At 38.9% G+C, this 26636-nt stretch overlaps 1 protein-coding gene across 8 annotated transcripts in view; it reads right to left on the bottom strand.

The window, feature by feature from the left end:
• FRRS1 (ferric chelate reductase 1) overlaps nucleotides 1-26636 on the bottom strand; it is a 67784-nt gene that overhangs the window by 39731 nt on the left and 1417 nt on the right. For 2 of the 8 annotated variants that reach the window (XR_013413603.1, XM_028844175.2), the window contains exons 3-5: nucleotides 2350-2454; nucleotides 2016-2211; nucleotides 780-916 (exon numbers count right to left, since the gene is read on the bottom strand). Coding sequence is in view for 6 of the 8 variants with exons in the window: in XM_028844175.2 (XP_028700008.1) it covers nucleotides 780-916; nucleotides 2016-2211 (333 nt within the window). In the remaining 2 variants the exon portion in view is untranslated. 8 annotated transcript variants of the gene reach the window in all.

Below are 26636 nucleotides of genomic sequence, written 5' to 3'. Positions count from 1 at the left end.
GTGGGGGATGGAGGGTTTCAAGATATGAATCTTAGAGAAATTCAAGAGCTAATAGTCACCACAACAGAAGAATTAACAGAAGACAACTTGATGGTGAGTGTTTCCAAACCAGTGCCAGATGACAATGAGGACTATGGAGAAGAAGCAGTTCCAGAAAACAAACTGACATTAGACAACCTGGCAGAAGGGTTCAAATTATCCAACACTGCTTTTGCCTTCTTCTACAACATGGACCCTCCTATGATATAGCACTGAAACTAAAGCAAAGCAGGGAAGAATTGGTACCACATAGAAACATTTTTAAGAAAATGAAAAAACAAGTCAGACAGAAATTACAATGTATTTCCATAAAGTTACACCAGTGTGGCGCCTCTCCTGCCTCCCCTTTCACCTCCTCCACCTACCCCAAGACAGCAAGACCAGCCCCTCCTCTTCCTTCTCCTCTTCAGCCCATTCAACATGAAGGCAATGAGAATAAAAACCTTTATGATGATCCACTTCCATTTAATGAATAGTAAATATATTTTCTCTTATTTTCTTAATAAGATTTTTCTCTTGTCTAGCTTACTTTATTGTAAGAATACAGCGTATAACACATATAAATACAAAATACGTGTTAACCAACTATTTGTTATCAGTAAGGCTTCTGGTCAACAATAGGCTATTTGTAGTTAAGTTTGTGGGGAGTCAAAAGTTATACACAGAATTCCAATTTCCCCAGGGGTGGGGTCAGCACCTGTAACCTCTACATTGTTCAAGGATCAACTCTAAACACAAACCTGTATATCTTCACAAGTCAAAAGTTGTGACACTTCACTGTCAATCAACGTGAAGGAGCCAACAGGAGGGCCATTCAGATCCTCAGCATTACGCGCTTCTAGGAGAAAGCCTTTAAATGGATGCCCTGACAAAGTAACTGAGAAAAAGACAAAAGGATTGGTTAAAAAGCTTAGCAATATCAAAAAGAAAATGTTTAGAGGTCGTACATTACAATTAGAATGAGGTGTATGTATGCAAAACTACTCCTGGAGAGAAAAGAGTCATCCTATAGGCAAAGAAGCTCTAAACTGTGTTCCATAAGATGTTCACTCCGTGAGCCATTCCGCAAAGAGAAAAGAAAAACAGGTGATGGTCCAGGGGCAGTCCATAAGGCTAAGTTAGTTTATACCTATTGGGTACTATGCTTATCACCCGAGTGATGAAATAATCTGTACACCAAACCCTCGTGACATGGAATTTACCTATAAACAAACCTGCACATGTACCCCTGAACCCAAAATAAAAGTTTAAAAAAAAATGTTTACTTGACCTCATTAGGGGAAAAAACATGAGGTGTTTTCTTTTGAATTCCAGTATTTAATACAGTGTCTGGCTCATAGTGACACTCAATAAATTCTTACTGAATTTAAAAAAAAAAGAAAAACACTAGATGAAAGTAAATACTTGTTTCTTTGCTGCAAATTTCTTAGGGTATTTAATATCCTACTGTACAGTGTGAACTCTAAGGTATATTATATATCACACAGAATATTCCAAACTTACTTTTCTATATACTCTCTATGTAACAGAGTACCTATCAACATTTTGCATTTCTAGAGCTGCAAAAAATAAAGTTTGCAAAATGCTGTTACAGATTTATCTTTAATAATCAGCCTACATTTTACCAGAGAAATTAGAGAATTATTCTTAAAATTATATGATGTTAAGAAGGACAAGGGTTTATATATTTTAAACAAGATAAAATAAACTTTATTTTTCTCTTCTCTTGAAGTAATAGCACAATTAATAAAAACAGTAAATAATGACAAAAACTTATTTTAAAGCCTGTTCTGGAGGGGGAATACACAGACTACTTAAGTAATATAGTTATCTGGAACCAAAAATAAGAAGTATGATAGTATCTTACAAAAGAAAACAGATTTAAATGAAATAGTCAAAATCAAATAATAATAAAGATTCAATAAACAGTAAAAGAGTGAAATCCAAAATGTAAACAGTTAATCCCAGCCCGGTACCTTCAATCTGATCTCCTGATCTGAATGTCATCTGACTCACGGAAATGTCATGAACAGGAACAGACTGTGGACTATGACCATGTTCAGGAATCATTCCATGGCATGACTGTGTTACTTTTCCATTGGGATAATTAGCCACATAACTAATGCGCAACAGAAGTATGCAGGTACCAAGAGTAAATCCAGAAACTGCCATCTCAAAAAGAAGATTAAAAGCCCATTATTGTCATATATAATTAAAGTAAAATATAAAAGCTTTTACACCACAGGACTATAATTCTAGATAACTACTTGCTTTCTGTGTTCAGCAAACCAAAGCATATTCTCAACATACCTGATAAAAAGAAAGTGATATGTCAAGTTTCACCTGAATTTCAATCTCAGCTCTCCAAATTACTGTGAGACTTTGGGCAAATAGTTTAATCTTCCACTTCTTTACCTGAAAAATAAGGAAACAAAGACCCTCTTTTCAATGTTTTTTATTTTTTGTTTTTAATTAAGACAGAGATCTCGCTCTGTTGCCCAAGCTGGAGTGCAGTGGTGCGATCTTGGCTCACTGCAACCTCCACCTCCCGGGTTCAAGTGATTCTCCTGCCTCAGCCTCCCTAGTAGCTGGGAATACAGGCATGCGCCACCACACCTGGCTAATTTTTTAATTTTAGTAGAGATGGAATTACACCAAGCTGGTCTCGAACTCCTAACCTTAGGTGATCCTCCCACCTTGGCCTCCGAAAGTTCTGGGATTACAGGCACGAGACACTGTGCCTGGCCCAATGTTGTTTAAATAAAAATGAAAATATAGCTCAAACTCTGACAAGGACGATAATAAATAATAACTTTCATTATTATCAATTGGAAATAATAAACTAGTCAATAAAAGCAAAAAGTTTTACTCCACCTCATCCTAGAAAGCTTAAAGAACAAAGAAGAAATGTTTCTTCTGGATTTAAATATCATCACCCGAATAAATCTATGATAAGACTTTTCCCAACTTCCTATTAAACTGATCATGATGACTGGATGGATAATTTAATTTGCAATACTGAAAACTGAGGATAACAGAGAACCAATTGGTAGAGATAATATTTCTACTACCTGTAGCCCAGATACTTCTGAATTAAGAAACACAATTGTCAGCCCACACAATCTTCTTCCCTCCCACGGCTCCAATTTTCCTCTTACCATCTGGATAATAGAAAACCAGCTACTTTACCTCAGTCCCACCCTCTTGTAGCCCAGATCAGCCACTTTGCCTGATGCATGTATTCAAAACCTGCAAATCACAGGACTCAATAAGGGGGGAGGTGATGAGCAGTGACACGTTGCATGGCAGTAAATAAAGTTAACACCATGGACAGGTTAAAGATGGGAAATGCCTAAGAGGCAGTTAATTATTTATAGAAAATGAGTTTTCTATATCATATATCTGGTCATAGACAAAAATAATAGCAGCCTTAGAATCACTAGAAAAAATTATTGTGTTTTTAGTTCTGTCAATCAGGAGCAAATATTTAACTGCAGCCTAACTTGCTGGGGTTTTATCAGAGTCTATATGACCTGGAGGAGGGGAAATACCCAATTCCTGCCCACATTAGCTATCCTGTTTCACCTAAGTGGGGGAAGAACCTTGAAGCAGTTGTGAGGTTCACACTTCAGGGGCATAAGCTCACTAAAAGACTGAGGTCTATTCATGGGGCTACAGAGAACAGTTCTCCTCCTCCCACTCCTTACCACCACATCATTAAAGGCCTATTTACAGCAGTTCCTTTTACCCACTGCATCATGTCCAGTTATTAAGAACAAATTACAAGGCATACTGAAAGTCAGAAAACACAATTTGAAGAAACAGGGCAAGCCTCAGAACCAGACTTAGATATGATGGAGATGTTGGAATTATTAGACCAGGAATTTAAAACATTATGATTAAGATACTAAATGCTTTAATGGATAAAGTAGATGGTACATAAGAACAAATGCACAGAGATGGAAATTCTCAGAACCAAAAAGAAATGCTAGAGATCAAAAACACTTTAAAAGAAGTGAAGTATGGGCTTATGGGTAGACTGGACATATCTGAGATAAGAATCTCTTAGCTTGAAGATATCTTAATAGAAAAATACCAAACTGAAAAGAAAAAAAAAAAGACTGAAAAAAAGAGAACAGATCCAAGAACTGTGGAACTACAAAAGCTACAACATACATGGAATAGGAATTTCAGAAGGAGAAGAGGGAAGGAAACAGGAGAATTATTTGAAACAATAATGACTGAGAATTTCCCCCAAACTATTATCAGACACACAATACCAAGTGGGATAAATACAAAAAAAAAAAAAAAAAAAAAAACCTACATCTAGGTATATATGATGGTTAATTTATATGTCAACTTGACTGGGCTGAGGGATGTTCTAATAGCTGATAAAATACTGGAGTGTCTATGAGTGTATTTCTGAAAGAAGTTAGCATCTCAATCAGGAAACTGGGTAACAAAGATCACCTCACCAAAGTGGGTAAGTATCATCTAATCCTCTGAGGGCCTAAATGGAATAAAAAAGCAGAGGACGAGGGAATTACTCTTTCTTCTTGATCTGAGATATCCCTCCTCTTGCACTCAAACATCAAGGCTCCTGGTCCTGGGGTCTTAAAACCATAGGACTTACACCAGCAATCCTTTCCCCAACCCAAGGCCCTCAGACCTGACCAGGAGGTACACTATGGGCTGACCTGGTTCTTAGGCCTTTGGGCTTACACTGAACTACCCCAGCAGCTTTCCTGGTTCTCCAGCTTGTAGACAGCAGATTTTGAGACTCGTGGGCTTTCAGAATCACAAGTCAATTTCCATAATAAATATCTATAATAAATATAAATAAAATCTTATTTTATTCTGTCACTTTGGAAAACCCTGATTAATATGGCATATCATTTTCAAACTACAGAAATCTAAGTTTTTTTTCAAATCCTGAAAGAAGCCAGAGGAAAAAGATAGGAACAAAGATAAGAACTATATCTGACTTTTGCTCAGAAACCACACAAGCAAGAAGAGAGTAGGGTGAAATATTTAAAGTGTTGAGAGAAAATTTAAAGTGTTGAGAGAAAAGTATAGACTTCTATACCCCAAGAAATTATCTCTCAAAAGTGAAGAAGAAATATGAAGACTTTCTCAGACAAACAAAAATTGAGGGAATGTGTTGCCAGTAAGACCTATCTTGCAAGAAAAGTGAAAAGAAATTCTTAAGAGGAAAGGAAAACAATAAAGGTCAGAAATTCAGATCTACATAAAGAAAGAAGAGCATTGGAGAAGAAATAAGTCAAGGTAAAGTAAAAATGCTTTTCTTCCACTTAATCTAACATGAAAGTTTGTTTGAAATAATAATACTTATAATTCTCTGTAGATGCTTATGTATGCTTATTTTCATATGCTTCTATATCAGCAAAATAAATGACAAGATATAAGCGATGGTGAGATAGAGCAGGGACCTCTCTCTTAGGGACCTACCTCTCTCAGCCTTCATAGAATTAAAGAAAGGTAGGACCTTGCTCTGGACTAGACTTTGGCTTAAGGAAATGTGATTGGTTTGCTCTTCTATCCAGACCACTAAAACTTTCTCCATATCAACAATAAGGCTGTTTTGCCTTCTTATCATTCGTATGTTCAATGGAGTAACCATTTTCTTCAAGAACTTCCTGTTTGCATTTACAACTTGGCTGACTGGAACAAGAGGCCTAATTTTCAGCCAGTCTGGGCTTTTGACATGCCTTCCTCACTAAGCTTAATCATTTCCAGCTTTTGATTGAAAGTGAAAGACATATGACTCTTCCTTTCACTTGAATACTGACAGGCCATTACAGGGTTTTTTGTTTTTGTTTTTGTTTTTGTTTTGTTTTCTGAGACAGAGTCTGGCTCTGTGGCCCAGGCTGGAGTGCAGTGGCGCCATTTCGGCTCACTGCAAGCTCCGCCTACCGGGTTCATGCCATTCTCCTGCCTCAGCGTCCCGCGTGTCTGGGACTACAGGCGCCTGCCACCTCGCCCTGCTAATTTTTGTGTATTTTTAGTAGAGACAGGGTTTCATCGTGTTAGCCAGGATGATCTCGATCTCCTGACCTCGTGATCCACTCACCTCGGCCTCCCAAAGTGCTGGGATTACAGGTGTGAGCCACCCCGCCCGGCCTATAGAGTTCTTAATTGGCCCAATTTCAATATTGTTGTGCCTCAGGGAATAGGGAGGCCTGAGGAGGAGAGAGATTGAAGAATAGCCAGTTGGTAGAGCAGTCGGAAGACACACAGTTATCAATTAAATTTGCCATCTTATAGGGGTGCAGTTTGTGTCTCTACAAAACAATAGAAACATCAAAGATCACTGATCACAGATCACCATAACAGATAATGAAAACGTTTATAAACTTACAAAAGTGTGGCCAAGCGTGGTGGCTCACACCTGTAATTCCAGCATTTTGGGAGGATCACTTGAGCCCAGTAGTTCAAGACCGGCCTGGGCAATATAATGAGATCCCCATCTCTATTTTTTAATTAAAAATAAAAATAACAAATAATAAATAACAAAATAGAAATTTACCGAAATGTGACATAGAGACACAAAGTGAGCACGTGCTGCTGGAAAAATGGTGCCGACAGACTTGCTCAACGAGGAGTTGCCACAAGCCTTCAATTTGTAGCCAGGCACAGGACAAGGGGGCTGGCCTCCAAACCCTGGGCTCAAGGGAACCTCACCCCTATTATCCCAATACTTTGAGAGGCTGGGGATGAAGGATCCCTTGAGTTCAGGAGTTCGAGACCAGCCTGGGCAACATGGTGAGACCTCATCTCTACAAAAAAATTTAAAAATTAGCTGGCTGTGGTGGCACATGCCTATGACCCCAGTCACTTAAGAGGCTAAGGCAGGAGGATCCTTTGAGCCCAAAAATTCAAGGTGGCAGTGAGCTATGATTACACCACTGCACTCCACCCTAGATAATAAAGCAAGACCTCTGTCTCAATTAAAAAAAAAAAAAAAAAAAAGGCAGGGTGCGGTGGCTCATGCCTATAATCCCAGCACTTTGGGAGGGAAGGGCAGGAAGATTGCTTGAGCCCAGGATTTCGAAACCAGCCTGGCTGGGCAACATAACAAGACCCTTTTTCTTTTTTTAATGATTTTATACTTTTTTTATAATTTAATTTTTTTAAAAAAGACAAACCTTCAATTTGTAAAAAAACACAATATCTGCAAAGCACAATAAAGTGAAGTGCCATAAAACAAGCTATCCCTGGCCGGGCACGGTGGCTTACGCCTATAATCCCAGCACTTTGGGAGGCCAAGGAGGGTGGATCACGAGATCAAGAGATCGAGACCATCCTGGCTAACTGGTGAAACCCCGGGTCTACTAAAAAAATACAAAAAAATTAGCTGGGCCTTGCGGGTGGGCGCCTGTAGTCCCAGCTACTCAGGAGGCTGAGGCAAGAGAATGGCGTGAACCCGGGAGGCGGAGCTTGCAGTGAGCCTTGATCATGCCACTGCACTCCAGCCTGGGTGACAGAGCAAGACTCTGGGAAAAAAAAAAAAAAAAGAGCCGTCCCTCTATATTACTAATCACTTTAAATGTCAATTGTCTAAATGTAGCAATTAAAAGACAGATTGTCAAAGTGGATCAGGAAGCAGAACCTATTACATGTTTTCTACAGGATACCCACTTTAAATATAAAGACACATTTACTTTTAATAGATTAAAATGAATAGAGAAAAATATACTATGTTAACACTAATTTAAAGAAAGCAGGAGTAGCTACATTAATTTCAGACAGCAGACTTCAAACCAAGGAAATTTATCAGAGATAAAGAGAGCTTTACCTGATAATAAAAGGGTCAGTTCTCCAAGAAGACATAACAATCCTGAATGTGTATGCACCTAACAATACAGCACCAAAATAAGTGAGGCAAAAACTAATAGAACTATATGGAGAAATAGATGAATCCACTATTAGAAATGGACAGATCCAGGCTGGGTACCGTGGCTCACGCCTATAATCCCAGCACTTTGCTAGGCCAAGGTGGGAAGATCACATGAGACCAGGAGTTCGAGACCAGCCTGGGCAACATAATGAGACTGTCTGTAAAAACAAACAAACAAATAAATAAGTAAATAAATAGTTGGGTGCAGTGGACTACACAAGTAGTCTCAAATACTCAAGAGGCTTAGGAGGAAGGATGACTTGAACAGAGGAGTTCAAGGTTGCAGTAAGCTATGGTCACACCACACCACTGCGCTCCTGCCTGAGCAACAGAGAGTGAGACCTTGTCTCAAAGACAGAGAGAGAGAGAGAAAGAAATGCACAGATCCAGAAGGCAGAAAATCATTAAGGACATGGGTGAATTCAACAACATCAGTCAACTGGATATAATGGATATCTGTAGACTATTTCAGCCAACAACAGAATACACATTCTTCTCAAGCTCACATGGAATGTTCACCAAGATAGACTACATTCTGGGCCATAAGATACAACTCAATAAATTTAAGAGAATAAATTTGTGGGATGCAGCAAAAGCAGTGCTTAAGGGGAAATTTACAGCATTAAACGCATATATAGTTACATAAACAAATCCCTCACTAAATTAAACTACAGGAATTCCTGTTAAACCCCAGATATTGTGCTGGGAGATACACACTTTAACCAGCCCTGCACCTAATGCCAGGAGCTGCTAAGTAAACAGCATAGGGTCCAAGAGTACCATATACCCCACTATTTAGCAAACATGAAAGCTGGGGAGAATTCTTTTCATTTAAGGAGGAATGAAAGAAACAAATGAACCAACTGAGAACTTTTGAAAAATATCTACAACATAAAAGGAGCTTAAGATTTCTCCGTGGAGAAAAAAATAATAATAATAATGGTTGATTATTATAGGAAACAGAATATTTAAGGAAATAACTGCAGCCAGGTACAGCAGTTCACACCTATAATCCCAACACTTTGGGAGACAAAGGCAGGAGAATTGCTTGAAGCCAGGAGTTTGAGACCAGCCTGGGCAACAAGGGAGACCCCGTCTCTCCAGAAATTAAAAAAAAATAATAATAATAATCAGGCACAGTGGCATGCCTGTAGTCTCAGCTACTCAAGAGGCTGAGGTGGGAGGTGGGCTCCTTGAACCCAAGAGATCAAACCTGCAGTGAGCTATGATTGTGACACTGCACTCCAGCCTGGGGTTGGAGGGAGACAGAGAGAAAGGGAGGGAGGAACAGAGAGAGGGAGGAAAGGAAGAGAAGGAACATCACTATTTAATCGACTTCATCATTATTAAGAAGATTAAATGTAGTCATGTGCCACTTACCTAAAGAATGGTATAGTGAAAATAGTTACTTCAGTTTAACAAATATTTATTTGGCACTAACTTTCTGTCAGTGAAAATGGAAAAAAAAAAACAAAAACAAAAACTTGATATCCAGTTTCTGCTATGCACTAAACAGCTGAACAGCATCAACCAAGTCACTAAATCTGTTTCATCAGTTGGAAATACACCAAGTGAACCAGAAGAAATTCAAGGCCACCTTCAATTCTACTATTGTATGATTTTAGAAAAGCAAAGTGGAAAAGCATATTGGGAATTACTTGAGCAAGAAGTATAAGACAAAAAAGGGAAGTGACTAAGACACCACCACCCATCATCGATTAGGAAAATATAACAAGGTCAGAGAGGAACCTGTACAATGGCAACTTCTTTATCCTCTGTCAAATGCTGACTGTTCAAGGTAAAGTTCTATTTTCATTATAATAGCTAATTATGGTTTTCCAGTTAATGTTTTAAAGTACAACTATTTTTCAAACGGATACATTAATTCATTAGTCAACCTATACTAACAGATCACATAATTATGACAGAATAGGAGTTAATCATGGAAACATTTAACTTAAAATTATAGATTGTCAACAATGAGCTATTACATTATGAAATCATCCTTTAAGCACAGAAAGGACTCCTACCAATTATGTGTGATTTTCTTAAATTAATATTCACATTCTATTGTCTATACAAAATAGAAGATAAAACAAAAAAGATTTATTTTGTCCACCCAAGACAGAGATTTATTTTAGAAGACTAAAAGAGCAGTTATCCTGATTCTCTAAATAAAATATTCCCAAACGTGATGAGATTTATACAGTTTTCTTTCTTACCTGAAAGACAAGTGCTTAGTAAAAGGGTATGATGACTGCTTACACCATGTTCTACATATATCTCACATAAAGATAAAACCTCAAAGCAAGTATATTTTTTATTATGTAAATATAAAATTCTTGTACTTAGATGAAAATGTAATTATTATTTGATTGTGGGCCACAGGAGCAAGTGATGTTAATCATGAGACTATATTTATTACAAAGTAAAAATTCAGACAAAACTAGAATTCAATCAAAAATATTTAGATGTAGGAAAGTCATTGGAAAAAGGAGTATGTGTTAACAAAAGACTTTTTAAAATAAATCGGTCATTAAACGTCTTAGTATTGTGCAACTCTAAGAACATGTGAGAATAAGAAAAAAGGAGGAAAACTATCTTTTAAAACCATGTCAGATGATTAAGCTAGCAAATAGTGAATCATGTCTAGTTATATTGCATTCAAGTTCTAGCTCTTGTTAGTCATTTATTTTAAATTAAAGCATCAAAGGAGTTCAAAAGTTGACATGCATACAAAAAAACTGTGGGAACTCAGCCCAGTTACACCCACCCTACATTACCTAAGATATGAGTGAAGCATGTACTGAGTCTTAATTAATGCATAGGTATGAAGCAGCAAGGAATTCTTAATTATGAAGAATGAGATGCAAAAAAGCAAAAACTTAGCCAAAATAATTCACTATAAAATATCTACATAATTTAGAAAAGGGTGTCTTTTTTTTTTTTGCAATATACAGTGGTTTTAATTTTTTTACTACATCCAAAGTAAGAAATATTTTTACATTATAGCCCAACAAACATTTCATGAAACATTATTTACCTTTACTACTTGTTATAGATGTATATGTTTCCTATTTCTTCCTTTTTTGTTTTATGCTGGTTACACCCTACTGCATTGTTTCACAATCTACCAATGGATCTTAACCTGCAATCTGATGAACATTACTTTATGGCATGCATAGACCATTAAGTTTCAGCCTTGAATCAAATTCTAAATTAGGAGTATCAAGAATTTTAGTAAAAAAGAAAAGTTCTCAGAATCAAAGGAACAAACAGGCTAAGCAACAGGGAAAATTTTTGGAGATAGGAGCTGGATTTATCAAAAGGAAAATGCCTTATTCTCACTTCATTCCACTTGTGAGTCTGGACAAAAAGTATAAATATGGCTCATATATCAGCATTCTCACAGTAATCTTCTGTATGATAAAGGTTGTTGTTTAACTACCCATAATATAAAAATGCAGCAATCCTTAAGTCACTTGGAAGCTCCTTTCAGAATTTCCATTGGTTGCAAATGTTTAAGGTAAATAGCCGCTTCCAACTAAATATTGTTTTCATTTTATTTTATTATGAGAATTACAATGGCATTATTTTCTTTTATTTTGGCACAAGTGCAATACATTTTAATTAATTTATGTCTTAAACATGCTTTTATTTCTAGGCTTTTGGCCTGAAAACAGAACCACCATTTATAATATTTGGAAACCAAAAAGTATATAGGACAGGTTTTAATCAACTGAGAAATATATTTTGCCAGGCTAAGGACAATGCCTGGGAGAGAAAAAAAAAAAAGAAAACACAGAATCACAGAAACAGTCTATTGTCTGTGCCTTTCTCCCAAGATGACTTTGAGGACTTCAACATCTAAAGGGGAAAAGTGGGCTGGAGGGGAAAGAGGAACTTGTCATTCACATGTTCCAAGACAAAATGAGCAGGTAGGGGAATAGTCAAATATGTATTGGCTTATGCTCAGTAAGCTGGCACTTTACGTAAGATAAGGTAACTATCTTGTGGAGATATCTAACCTTTTATCTGTAGCTCTCTTCTTTGAAACAAAAGGAAAGGCAGTTGCTTGCATGACTCAGCTTTCAGCTTAATTTCTTCCTCTTGGCATAATGAACTGAGGTCAAGTTTTTGGTTTTCTTTCACATATTGCTTCTATTAGAAAATGAAATTGAAATTCCAAACTGAGTGAGAAACTAATCTGGTGCTGCAGGAAGCCAGGGACCCCAAATGCAGGGACCAGCTGGGGCCATGGCAGAGGAACATAAATTGTGAAGATTTCATTTTAATATGGATATTTATCAGTTCCCAAATAATACTTTTATAATTTCTTACGCCTGTCTTTAATCTCTTAATCCTGTTATCTTCATAAACTGAGGATGTACGTCACCTCAGGACCACTGTGATAATTGTGTTAACTGTACAAATTGATTGTAAAACACGTGTGTTTGAGCAATATGAAATCAGTGCATCTTGAAAAAGAACAGAATAACAATGATTTTTATGGAACAAGGGAAGACAACCATAAGGTCTGACTGCCTGTGGAGTCAGGCAAAAAGAGCCAGATTTTTCTTCTTGCAGAGAACCTATAAACGGAAGTGCAAGTAGGGAAAATATAGCTAAATTCTTATCCTAGCAAGGAATATTAATATTAATACCCTGGGAAAGGAATACATTCCTGGGGGGAGGTCTATAAACGGCCACTCTGGGAATACCTGTTTTATGTGGTTGAGATAAGGACTGAGATACGCCCTGGTCTCCTGCAGTACCCTCAGGCTTACTAGGGTGGGGAAAAACTCCACCCTGGTAAATCTGTGGTCAGACCAGTTCTCTGCTCTTGAACCCTGTTTTCTGTTGTTTAAGATGTTTATCAAGACAATAGGTGCACTGCTGAACATAGATCCTTATCAGCAGTTCTGCTTTTGCCTTTTGTCCTGTTCTCTCAGAAGCATGTGATCTTTGTTAGACCCTTATTAGTAGTTCTGCTTTTTGCCCTTTGAAGCATGTGATCTTTGTACCTACTCCCTGTTCTTACATCCCCTCCCATTTTGAAACCCTTAATGAAAACTTGCTGGTTTTGAGACTCAGGTGGGCATCACGGTCCTACAGATAGGTGATGTCACCCCCTGCAGCCCAGCTGTAAAATTCCTCTCTTTATACTGTCCCTCTTTATTTCTCAGCTGGCCGACACTTATGGAAAATATAAAGAACCTATGTTGAAATATTGGGGGTGGGTTCCCCCAATAATCTGGGGACAGTGTAAATTTGTTAGCTCAGCATTTCATCTAGGATTTGGGGCAAACCTGGTGAGCTTAGCACTGTCACCAAAAACCTAGACTGAGGATAGAGGTGGAAATAGGTGTTCACCTGTTGAGTTGCAGAATTAGGTAGGAAGACTTTTAGAAAAATAGGTAAAACCACAGAAGGATAAGGAGATTGATAGAGTCAGCAAGTTAAGACTAAGCACAAGATATATACAGACAGCAATAAAACTTTTGGGACAAAGGGAAAGAAAAGGATTGTAGTTTTATCGTAGAGTTGAAGGAAAGGAGACATAGAAAAAGAGGAAAAGAAATGAACACTTGGTGATGACCTGGCAGTTAGAGACCATGTCTGATGGAATCTTTATAAGCAGCAGATTTCTCTTCATATTAGAGATGAGGAAACTGAGGTTAAGGAATATACCCTAAATCACGCATACTTAGGATTTGAACCAAAATCTAACTGCAATAGCCATGTTCTTTTCACTCTTCATCACTGTTCCCTGTTTAGAGAGAAGGTGAAAAGTAAACAGGTCCAGCAAGGATCCATGTTTCACAGGGACAAACAATGTGAGTGGGGAGCTATTGGGACAAAGGTTGAAATCTAAGTTCACCTACCTAATTCAGAATGTTAAATCTGCTTTATAAGAGACTGAATAGCAATGTAGAGATTTATTTCACAGAACTAAAGCTCCAGAAAGAATGAATGTAAAGATCCATAGATGCCTGAAAACATAAGTTGTGAATAAGTGGTAATTGCCACTATTTATAACATCACTATTAACTTTCCATCTCCTCAATATGTACTAATTTTTTCTGAAAACTACTGGGCTTAGATAAACTGAGATTTTTGCATGTTTCTTGCATCTGTATTTGATTTGTTCAAACGTAAAATATTTCAGAAAATATGCTCCTTTTCTTTCTAGTAATTTAATTTTACCTACATAGAAAACTTCTACACCAAAAACTAAGATGACTTTGATAGCTGAATCTCAAATTATAGGGAAATTGAAAAATAGGTCAAGTATTTCCACTTCCCCAGATAAAAATGTTTCAGACTCCATTTTCACAGAAGGAAGTGAAGAAAAAATGATTTTTTTAAATTAACAATCAGCGTTATGACATTTTCAGAGAAGGTTCTAAAAGACAAAGGGCATAAAAGTGGCACATTCAATACCAGTTTAAGATCTGTCAGATCTGACAACTTAAGATGGTAGGAAATACTTCTTTTCTTTTTTCTTTTTGTTTTTTTTTGGGGGGGGACAGAGTCTCACTCTGTCACCCAGGCTGCAGTACCATGGTGTGATCTCAGATCACTGCAACCTCTGCCTCCCAGGTTCAAGAAATTCTCCTGCCTCAGCCTCCCAAGTAGCTGGGATTAATTACAGGCACCTGCCACCATGCCCGGCTAATTTTTGTATTTTTAGTAGAGACGGGGTTTCACCATGTCGGCCAGGCTGGTCTTGAACTCCTGACCTCAGGTGATACACCTGCCTTGGCCTCCCAAAGTGCTGGGATTATAGGAATGAGCCACCATGCCTGGTCAGTAGGAAAGACTTCTGAAAAATATTTTAGAGTTTGAGTGAAAGTAAGACAAAGTAAGGGGAAAGGAAGAAAAAAACACTTGAAAAAAAAGTAATTTGAAACTCTACAATCTAATCCTAGTTTCTCTAATCACAGCACCATCAGCAAGTAATCTTTCAATTTTCTTTTTAATTTTGTTTTGGGGGGATGGGGGGAGGGTCTCATCTCACTCTGGCACCCAGGATAGAGAGCAGTGGTGCGATCTCTCAGCTCACTACAACCTCCACGTATCAGACTCAAGCAATCCTCCCACCTCACCCTCCCGAGTAGCTGGGACCACAGGTGCATACCACCACGCCCAGCTAATTTTTAAATTTTTTTGTAGAGACAGGGTCTCACTATGTCACCCAGGCTGGTCTTGATCTCCTGAGCTCAAGCAATCCTCCCGCTCGGCCTCCCAAAGTCTTAGGATTACAGACGTAAGCCACCTCACCTGACCAATTTTTCCATTTTCTTTATTAATTTTCTGGAAACATGATTGGAAACAAATATCTTATTACATGATATACAGGTTTCATTTGAATCACTCCATGTAGCCCTCACAATAATTCTTTCCTTAAAATAAAATTCAGAGCTAAGTGGAATGGCCCCTTCTCTAAAGACCCAAAACTAAGAGATAAAACAATAGCAAATACTATTAACCTATAATTTAATAATGTTATTATTTATTAAGTGCCTGCTCTATTCCAGTCATTACAGTCCTGCTTTACATGTATGAATGCTAATCCTTGGAAGAAACATACAAGGGTTTTTGTTGTTGTTGTTGTTGTTGTTGTTTTTTACTGGTATGGAAACTGAAGCTCACAGAGCTTATAAAAATAAATAGTGCCTATGATCACACTGGGACAGAAATTTTAAAACTGCATTTCATTATAGTAATTCAGAGGTATGGAAGAAATAATAGTAGAAGAGCTAACAATTACTAAGGGCTTACAACATATTAGACATCATGTCAAGGACTTAGTATGCATTCCTCACAACAACCTAGGGAGCTATGGGAGGTATTATTGTCCCCATATGTAAAATAGGAGTTACAGAAAATGAGAGGTGAAAAGTATGGCCTCTGGCCTACTTTGTGAGGTTTTGATCACCAAACTATCCATAGCTTCAAATCAGACCCTTAAGGCTGACATGGTAAGTAAATAAGGCATTATGGAGAAAGAGGGATTCTGAATAAGCATGATTTGAATTGGAGCAATGGGAGAATCAAAGGTAGAAAGAAAAAAGTGAGAATGGACTTCTGGGGGGACTGCTCTCTCCGCAGAAACTCCATAAGCGTCAGTTTTTCCTAATAAAGTTTATCACGTTTTTCTGCCACATTTTTTGGAGGCAGTAAGGAAGTCTAACTAGAACAGAAATCAAATGTCAGAAATAGTCATTGTAAAAATATTTTAATGAAGTCTGGTTCCTCTTTTACGTCTCTTTCATGAAGATATCCTTCTCCAAGACTTTTTCACTCGGCTTTTTTTTGTCTTTTTTTTTCTTTTTTCTCTTTTTTGCCCTATTTCTCTGTAGGATCATCACTTCCACAGCCTCAATTATAACCTCTAGGATAGTATTTCTTAAATCTTTCAATTGCTCCACCCCACAGCTCTACAATGCTGTGACACAGATTTCCAACTGGGTATGGACTTCTGTTTAGATGACGAAAAACTTAATTTGTCTGAAGTGGAATTCGTTTTTTCCTCCAGACTAGTTCTTGAACCTCACTTTCCTAATCTGATGGTGGTCTGTCAACACATTTCTCATCAGCAGGATTTCAAACCCTGAACTCTCAGGATTGGATTCCAAACACTCTTTTGGTCCCCAACTTGCACCCAAGCTCTGCAGATTCTACCTCCACCAATTCTGCACTCTACCTATCCCTCTTGCAACTCTCTTCTACTTTCCATTCTATTACATTTGTCTACTGTTTTCCTTTCTGCCACCACCTCCAAGCATGAAGACTTCCTTACCTTCACCCAGATTAATAAAACACTTTCAATTGGTCTCCCTGTTTCTGTATCTCCTTAACACAGGATTATTTTCCTAAGGTACAATTCTCATTATATCTCTCCTCTCCCCACAAAACACTCGGTGGCTTCCCAAGAATTATTAGATTAAGGAGCAAAGGCACTCGACACTTAATGTTTTATACTTTTCTGCACAACCCAAATTTCAAGGACTTTTTTTCCCTATACTGTAATAACAATGTGCCGTCTGCTATTCCAGAAATAAGCTTCTCTTGTTTCTCCTGAAGTTTTGCCTTCTAAATGGGACCCCTATTTTTCCGCTAAATGGGACATTTATTTTTACATGGACAGGAATTTGGTCAAATTCCTGTCCATGTAAAAATAAAGGTTACACTGAAAAATAAGATACAAAAATCTCTGTACACTATGCCAAACTAGGTAGAATTGTGTATTCCCCATTATTTCACATAATACGCAAAAGAGTAATAATATCTGATATAAGCAAGGATGTGAAGAAACGAGCACTCTCATACACAGGGACAATGGTAAACTGTCACATTTTTAGATGTTAACAATATCTTAGTAAATTAAAAATGTTTATCCTCTGACCTGAAAATTTCATTTCTAGAAATGTATCTTACAGGCTGGGCGCCGTGGCTGCCGCCTGTAATCCCAGCGCTTTGGGAAGCCGAGGCGGGGGCGGATCACCTAAGGTTGGAAGTTCGAGACCAGCCTGACCAATGTGGAGAATCCCCATCTCTACTAAATATACAAAAGTAGCCGGGCTTGGGGGTGCATACCTGTAATCCCAGCTACTCAAGAGGCTGAGGCAGGAGAATCGCTTGAACCCAGGAGGCGGAGGATGAGGTGAGCCAAGATGGCACCATTGCACCCCAGCCTAGGCAACAAGAGTGAAATGCTATCTCAAAAAAAAAAAAAAGAAATGCATCTTACAGGAAAACCCATACAGTTATGCAAGGATAATTTCCAGTAGCAAAAATGTTGGATAATTTAAGTGGTTACAAAAATAAACTACACTATACCCAAATTATATAACACTTGCTAACCATTAACAAGAATGAAATAGAGTAAAAAGATAACAAATACATCAGCTAATAATTATTGAGTGCATTCTAGGAGGTAGGCATTGTTTTAAGTACTTTTCAAGTATCATTTCACAAAAATCCCAAGACATGAATCTGCATGTTCTTAAGAAGATACATGCTCGTGCTCCACTGAGGAATCAAAACAAGAAAACTGCAAAATGATATGGAATGTACCAAAATACACATAACTTAAAAGGAAAAGAAAAAAAAAACCTTTATACATGCTTCCGATTGTTCTCAACAGTGTTTACTGCTTAGGATGGTATGTGTTTTCAGGATGGGAAGAGGAGTGGACTTCCTTTCTTTAATCCACTTTATAATGTGCATTTTTTTAAAGGATGTAGTGTTTTATAATTTTAAATAACACTACAAAGTATGTATATGTAAAGACCGTACAGAAACTGATGTGAAGGTGGTTAGATTTTTTCTTTTTTCTATTTTCAAACGTTCTATGTTATTTTTACTATTTTTGTTTGTTTTGATAAAGAAGACCTTTACTCCTCTTTCAAGATCCATTTAAAATGCCATCAACTACTGTCCTATGATACAATGAAGTGTATGGACTTTGAAATATCACAGACTTAGGTTTGAATCTGTCCATTGATGTAATCCAGTAGGCACCACCATAGTGACCCTGGACAAATTATTTAACCTTACTGAGTCTTAGTTTTCTCACTTGTTAGAGACAATGCCACCAATATCAACGGCTTGCATGAGGATTAAATAAAATACTATCTCCAAAATATCTAGCACAATGACCACCATTAACAAAGTCTCCCATATAAAATTGTCTTCCTTTCTTGGAATCTTGCCTAATTCCACCAACCTAAAATAACCGTTCACCCCAAAAGCGTTAGTTTTTCCTAATAAATTTTATCATGTTTTTCTGCCACGTTGGGTGACTTGTCTTGTGGTAAACCTCTGGATATCAGTAAAGATGTCCTACACATTGATCTCCATTCATTCTGACTAGCAGACAACCTTCAAAACAGTACTCATACAATGTGATTGTTACGTGAATTTTGAGAAAATCCGACATTAAAAAAGCAGACAGGTGTGAAACAGAGAGTACACTTCACCAAAAAAATCAACATGCTGGCTAACTAAATGAAGAATTAAAACTCACTTCTCCAACCTAACAAAACCATCTTTTAAAAGGTCTTTGTTTTCAATAAGCTGATAGATCAAATTAAGCCCCCCACTTCAGTTCTATCCCAGTATAATACTCAAATCTTACCACTTTTTTAAAAACACAGAAGTGGCTGGGCGCGGTGGCTCACGCCTGTAATCCCAGCACTTTGGCAGGCCGAGGCGGGAGGATGACTTGACCTTGGGAGTTCAAAACCAGACTGACCAACATGGAGAAACCCCCTCTCTACTAAAAATACAAAATTAGCCGGGTGTGGAGGCGCCTGCCTGTAATCCCAGCTACTCAGGAGGCTGAGGCAGGAGAATTGCTTGAACCAGGGAGGCAGAGGTTGCAGTGAGCCGAAATCCCGCCGTTACACTCCAGCCTGGGCAACAAGAGCAACACTCCGTCTAAAAAATAAATAAATAAATAGGGCGGGCGCGGTGGCTCACATCTGTAATCCCAGCACTTTGGGAGGCCGAGCCGGGCGGATCACGAGATCAGGAGATTGAGACCATCCTGGCTAACACAGTGAAGCCCCGTCTCTACTAAAAATACAAAAAATTAGCCCGGCGTGGTGGCGGGCGCCTGTAATCCCAGCTACTCGGGAAACTGAGGCAGAAGAATGGCGTGAACCCGGGAGGCGGAGCTTGCAGTGAGCCGAGATCGCGCCACTGCACTCCAGCCTGGGCGACAGAGCGAGACTCCGTCTCAAAAATAAACAAACAAATAAATAAAATTAAAATGCAGAAGCAAATGAAAATATCTGAACTGAAAAGTTTAGCTATATTAAGAAATATTCCTAATAACACATTTACAATTTGAAAAATCCCCTTTCCCCTTTAGGGCAGCAAGACAAGCACACACAAACGTTTAAGTGCAGCCATAACTCCTTGCCACCCTGGAGTCTTTCTGAAATTTTAACGACGCTCCAGGGTTAGGGAGTTGGGGGGTAAGGGGACTAAAAGTTCTAGGTAAAAAGACACTTTAAAAACCAAATAAGGCTCTAAGTATCCCTGATATAGGTAACCATGCCATTAGCTTTAAATATGAAACAGAGTTCCCATAGTTTTAAATTTAAAATTAAAAACACAAAACTCCTACAAGAATAAAGTCGATGATTTTCAGGATCCCAAACACTTCTCTACTTATAAACACCCATTTCTTGGAATTAAAGCTTGTTAGTCAAAGTCACGGGACATAATAACCTAACTCGTTAGTGAACACTCATTAGCTCAATTCAAGCTCCAGAACATAGTTTGGGAATAGAGCACCCGTTCTGCCTGGCCGACTGCCCTGGTCAGCACAGGCGCTGGCTCTCCAGTCTGTAGCTAAGCTGGATTTGATTTTTAACGCTTTGCAAAGAGCTCTGAATTTAAGGAAAAAGACGTGACACTCACCTTGAGAAGCGAAGGCAGCCTAACCAACTTCCGGTTTTGTTACAACTTGTATCACATTTCAGCAGCTGGGTGGAGCCAGTTAAGCCGTAAGCCAAAAGGGAACCTTTCCCAAACTAAGCTACAGAACTTGATTTGCAAGACCAGTGCTAGTTTTAGGACTCCATTTCTGAGAATTTAGAATACTGTTTTACACAAAGGGACACTATTTGCCAACCAGTACTTATTTAGCCACAAAATTATAATTTTTGTCTTTCATTGCAAAACTATACCTGTCCTATAATAGTGCTAAGCAAAAGCAAATTAACTTTTAAAAAGTGGGGAAAGATCAGATTGCATAGAACTGAAACCTTTCTGAAGTGTGAATGATATAATGCAAAATAAATCTTTTATTTTGCAAACCCTGAAATTTAGGAGTTTTGTTTTGTTTCTTTTTAAGCCTTTAATCTGTTTCACAAGACTCTTTTGCAAAAGAAAAATTTTAGGGCTAGGAAAAGACAATGGAATTGAATTTTTTTAAATCTTTTTTTTATTTTGTTTTTTGTTTTTCTGTTTTTTACTTTGTTTCTTCTCTTTAATGTAATTGAAAATTTTTTTTTTTTTTTTTTTTTTTTTTTTTTGAGACGGAGTCTCGCTCTGCCGCCCAGGCTGGAGTGCAGTGGCCGGATCTCAGCTCACTGCAAGCTCCGCCTCCCGGGTTCACGCCATTCTCCGGCCTCAGCCTCCCGAGTAGCTGGGACTACAGGCGCCCGCCACCTCGCCCGGCTATTTTTTGTATTTCTTAGTAGAGACGGGGTTTCACCGTGTTAGCCAGGATGGTCTCGATCTCCTGACCTCGTGATCCGCCCATCTCGGCCTCCCAAAGTGCTGGGATTACAGGCTTGAGCCACCGCGCCCGGCCAATGTAATTGAAAATATTAAACATTCCATTTCAGACCTTGAGTGACATTGTAATTGCCCAGTGGGTTCACCTTGCCCGCTGTCTAGACAGAGTTGATTTATCAAGATAGGGGAATTGTAATGGAGAAAGAGTAATTCACGCGGAGCTGGCTGTGCAGGAGACCGGAATCTTTTGTTTTGTTTGTTTGTTTGTTTTGTTTGAGATGGAGTCTCCGTCTGTCGCCCAGGCTGGAGTGCGGTGGCGTGATCTCAGTTCACTGCAGCCTCCCCCTCCCGGGTTCAAACGATTCTCCTACCTCAGCCTCCCGAGTAGCTGGGACTACAGTCGCCCGTCACCACGCCCAGCTAATTTTTGTATTTTAGCAGAGACGGGGTTTCACCATGTTGACCAGGCTAGTTTTGAACTCCTGACCTTAAGTGATCCACCTGCCTCAGCCTCCCAAAGTGCTGAGATTACAGACATGAGCCATGGCGCCCAGCCCAGAGTTTTATTATTACTCAACATAGTCTCCTCAGGATTGGGAGATCAGAATTTTTAAAGATAATTTAGCGGGTAGGGGCTTGGGAAGTGGGAGTGCTGATTGGTCAGGTTGGAGATGGAATCACGGGGGGTCGAAGTCAGGTTTTCTTGCTGTCTTCTGTTCCTGGGTGGGATGGCAGAATGGGTGAGCCCGATTACCGGTCTGGGTGGTATCAGCTGATCCACCGAGTCCAGGGTCTGCAAAATATCTCAAGCACTGATCTTAGGTTTTCCAATAGTGATGTTATCCCCAGGAGCAATTAGGGGAGGTTTAGACTCTTGGAGCTAGAGGCTGCATGACCCCTAAACCACAATTTCTAATGTTGTAGCTAATTTGTTGGTCCTGCAAAAGCAGACTGGTCCCCAGGCAAGAAGGGGGTCCATTCAGGAAAGGGCTATTACCAATTTTGTTTCAGAGTCAAAATATGAACTGGATTCCATCCCAAAATTAGTTTGGCCTATGCCCAGAAATGAACAAGGACAGCTTAAAGATTAGAAGCAAGATGGAGTCAGTTAGGTCTGATCTCATTTATTGTCATAATTTCCTCAGTTATAAACTTTTTGCAAAGGCACTTTCAACACATGCAGACTGGAAAATAGATTATGACCCATGCCTTGACCTGTGAGTGCTGGTTATCAATCAACACCAGTAAATTCTTGAAACCATTTTTAAAGAGAGAACAGAGAAAGCAACACCATCACATTACTCTTTCTCTTAAAGAACTAGTCACAATTAACAAAAGCCCCTCTCTACAGGATTTTAAAGAGAGGCTTTAAATAAAGATGACCCAGAGTTGGTTTGCTATCCTAAAGCTGCTGGGAACATGAATAGTTTTAAACTAAGTCAGCTGATCTTCAGTTCTTCAAAGCCTCCAGTGGTGAAATAGCCTTCTGCAGATAACAGACCCTTTCCAGGAACTGTCCCCATTGCATGCCAAAAGTATGATATGTCTATAAAACAAGAACTCTTCGACTGTATTGTCAGAATCCTACATCCTAAAGCACTCTTGTGGTACGACATAGTGGGAAGAACTGAATGGAGAGAGAAGCTACCTCTGTCTAAAACAACCAAGCTCAGTGGCTCACACCTGTAATCCCAACACTTTGGGAGGCCGAGTGGGGTGGATCACAAGACTAGGAGGTCAAGACCAGCCTGGCCAAGATGATGAAAACCTGTCTGTACTAAAAATACAAAAATTCGCTGGATGTGGTGGCACATACCTGTAATCCCCGCTACTCAGGAGGCTGAGGCAGGAGAATTGCTTGAACCCAGGTGGCAGAGGTTGCAGTGAGCAGAGATCACACCACTGCACTCCAGCCTGGCCAATAGAGCAAGACTCCATCTCAATCAATCAATAGATAAATAAATAAAACACCACCCTTTCTAAGCCTACCATTTCTCTCCATGTCCCCAGCTATAATTCCACCTTATCATTCCCTTCCAGATCACCTCTACCAGACTCTTCATCAACTCGTCAGTTGTCACAAAGGAGACCAATTTTATTAAAATCAGTTTAGTGGAGCTTAAATCCTAGGAAGTTAAAGCTACCCTACTGGTTACCACTCTCACGCCTCTATATCAGCAGTTCTCAAACTTTTCTTATTTCAGGGTTCCTTCACAACTTTCAAAGATTACTATGTACATCAGAGATGTTTCTTTGTGTGGGTGATATCTATGAATATTTTTTGTATTAAAAATTAACAGAAAAAGTTAAATATTCATAAATTTGTTTTTAAGTGACAATAATAGTTACATGTTAACACAGTATCTTTTCTGTTGCTTATATGATTGTTTTTCAACAATAAAAAATTTAATGAAAATGTATAGCACTTGACTAGTCTAAAAAAAGAAAAGAAAAAGTATCATTGTTTAAACTGTTACAAATCTCTTTAATGTGTGGCTTAATAGAAGACAGTAGGATTCTCATATCTGCCTCTGCATTCAATCTTTTGTGACATAATGTAACACCTCAGGTAGCCACTGGAAAACTCCACTGTATATTCATGAGAAAATGAGAATGAAGAAGGCAAATAAAGTATAGCAAGAACAATAATTATCATTTATTGAACACCCATTTTAACCAAAGCACATATAGTATCCTATCTATTATGAACATCCTACAGCTGAGAATGTTAAGGACCTGCGTGGCTAAGTAAATTGCTGAAAATTAGACAGAGAAGTGGTAGACAGGATTCTAAGTCAGAACCACTGTCTCCACTGAGCGCCACTGCCAAGTCTGAATGAGGTCTGATGGACTAAACTTAGGAACTTCCCTTCCCTATTATACTCAGCATTTCAAACAAGTTTACATTCAAAGAGAACATCTCCAGTTGATTAGACACAGCCTCAACTCAATACATCCAAAACTCACCATCTAAAATAAACTCGTTCTCACTTGGCCTTTAATTATGTTCATCTCACCCAAACAGCCAAATTCACCCCCTCTTCTCCATCTCCACTGCCACTATTCTGTTTTCTGTCCTGGACTGTAGTCTCAACTGAACTACCGTCATTATCTACTAAGTGCTTCCAGTTTCTCATAAACCTAATTAGCTATCCCACATAATATGGGATAACTAATCTTTCTTTTTTTTTTTTTTTTTTTGAGACAGAGTCTCACCCTGTCACCCAGGCTAGAGTGCAATGGCACAATCTCAGCTCACTGCAACCTCCACTTCCTTGGCTCAAGCAATTCTCCTGCCTCAGCCTCCTGAGTAGCTGGGATTACAGGTGCGCACCACCACATCCAATAATTTTTGTATTTTTAGTACAGACTGGGTTTCACCGTGTTGGCCAGGCTGGTCTCAAACTCCTGACATCAGGTGATCTGCCCACATCAGCCTCCCAAAGTGCTGGGATTACAGGCATGAACCACTGTGCCCTGCCTGGGAGAGCTAATCTTTCTCAAGTATAACTCACATCTTGTAATTCCTATGCTCAAAAAAATCTTTATTTACCTACTTATTACTTATTACTGCATAAATGAATGTCCAGATTCCACAGACAGACACTGTGCCAAACCTCTATCGATTCCAGTGGGGATGGCAGCAGGTTCAAGAGGGTGACAAAGAGACCCAGAGCCAGAAAATGAGATATGGGGTTTTACTGGGGGCTTACACACAGGGGAGAATTCAGTGGCAGTAAGCTGGAAAGGATAACTCCATGGACCAGTGGCAGCAGGATGGACAGGACAGCGGCTACAGGCTGGACAGAAGAACCTCAACCAATTGCAAAAAGCATGCAGTTTATATGGCATTTTCACTTAGCACCTTCCCCTAACAACTTCCACCTGCCAATCTTCATTCAGCCCAAAACTTGGGGCCTCAATCCCCTGGACGGCCTGTGTTCCACAGGATGGACATGGGGCACAGATGTTCCTCATAGACAGGGAACAAATCTGCAGGTTTGTCACTCTCAGATTCCCTAGCTCGGAACTCTGAATGCACATTCAGGTGAGTCTGCGATACGGGGTCATTCTCAGGGTACGCTTAAGTTACTGCTATCAGGTTGCATTTACCAAATAACAGAGGGCCAAATGAAATAATTTCTGTAAAGCACAGTGCTTGGCACAAAAATAACTATTTGATAAATAGAAGTCAGTAGCAAAAAAGTTTTCATGGTGGCTTTTTAAATGAAATGTCCATTCTTTGCAGTACTATAAATAATACATTGTTCCAAAATTATCCATGGACTTCTGACCAAACTCTGGTCAGTAAATCCATGTTTTACTTTCTGACAACATAAAGCCATTCTCAACATTCAATTAGTGGTAGTAACATTCATCTTCATATTTTTCTTACCCACCAGTTCAAGGTCACCTTACATTATGCTTCTCTAAACACTACCCAATCCTTACTCAAAGTAATGTGACCTCCCTATAATAACAGATCTGAAGAATATCCGCCCCTTCATCCTCATCCCTAGCTACAGCTGTCTGTGTCTTCCAGAAAGAGCTAACCTTATTACTGAAACCCAGTTTTGAATAATCTGGATAGAACTAAACTCTTCAAAATATTTTGTCCACCTAAAAAAAAAAAGACACTAGAGAAAATTGTCTCTAACTGTGTTGGGTTTACTCAAAAATAGAAATAAGGATTATATTCTGGAATGTATGAAATGGCAAGCCATCAGTGCCTTTGGCTTGGGAAGGGTAAGGGAAGCTATTATTAGCAAAAACGATTTACATAAACTGCTTAGAAACAGTTCATTGTTTCCAGAGGCAGAGTTATTGTCATTTCTTTGGTAGAGATGACATTACTGGGCAAGTGTTCTTCCAAGATCATCTTATCTGAATTCCTGCAGGCCTAAAGAATGCCTAACGATAAACTATCAAAGCAGGAGATGTATGAAGGACAGAAAGTGTTTTTAAAAAGTTCTTGGAAACAGTTCTTATCTCAGACATGTAAGCATGAACCTCCTTTTTGGGGGGCAGGCTTTCTGGTCCTATTTTGTCTGAGTATGACAAAAGTGATTTCACCCTGGTATCTGCAACTTTCACAATTTTCACCATTTTTTAAAAAATTATAAAGTCAGTTGGAGATTATCTGAAGTCATAAAAGTCTACTCCAATGCAAATACATAGAAGATAGCTCTTTGGTGGGATAGGATGTGGCCTTCCATTTATTATTTTCAAGTGAGATATTTCTGGCCTGGTATGGTGGTTCATGCCTGTAATCCCAGCACTTTGGGAGGCGGAGGCAAGCAGGTCACTTGAGGTCAAGTGAGTTCAAGACAAGCCTGGCCAACGTGGTGAAATCCCGTCTCTACTAAAAATACAAAAATTAGCCGGGCATGGTGGGGGTTGCCTGTAATCCCAGCTACTT

The sequence above is a fragment of the Macaca mulatta genome, chromosome 1, assembly GCF_049350105.2.
Source record: "Macaca mulatta isolate MMU2019108-1 chromosome 1, T2T-MMU8v2.0, whole genome shotgun sequence".
Lineage (NCBI taxonomy): Eukaryota > Metazoa > Chordata > Mammalia > Primates > Cercopithecidae > Macaca > Macaca mulatta.
The sequence above is the reverse complement of the archived record's forward strand: the minus strand, read 5'-3'. Positions and strand labels throughout refer to the sequence as shown.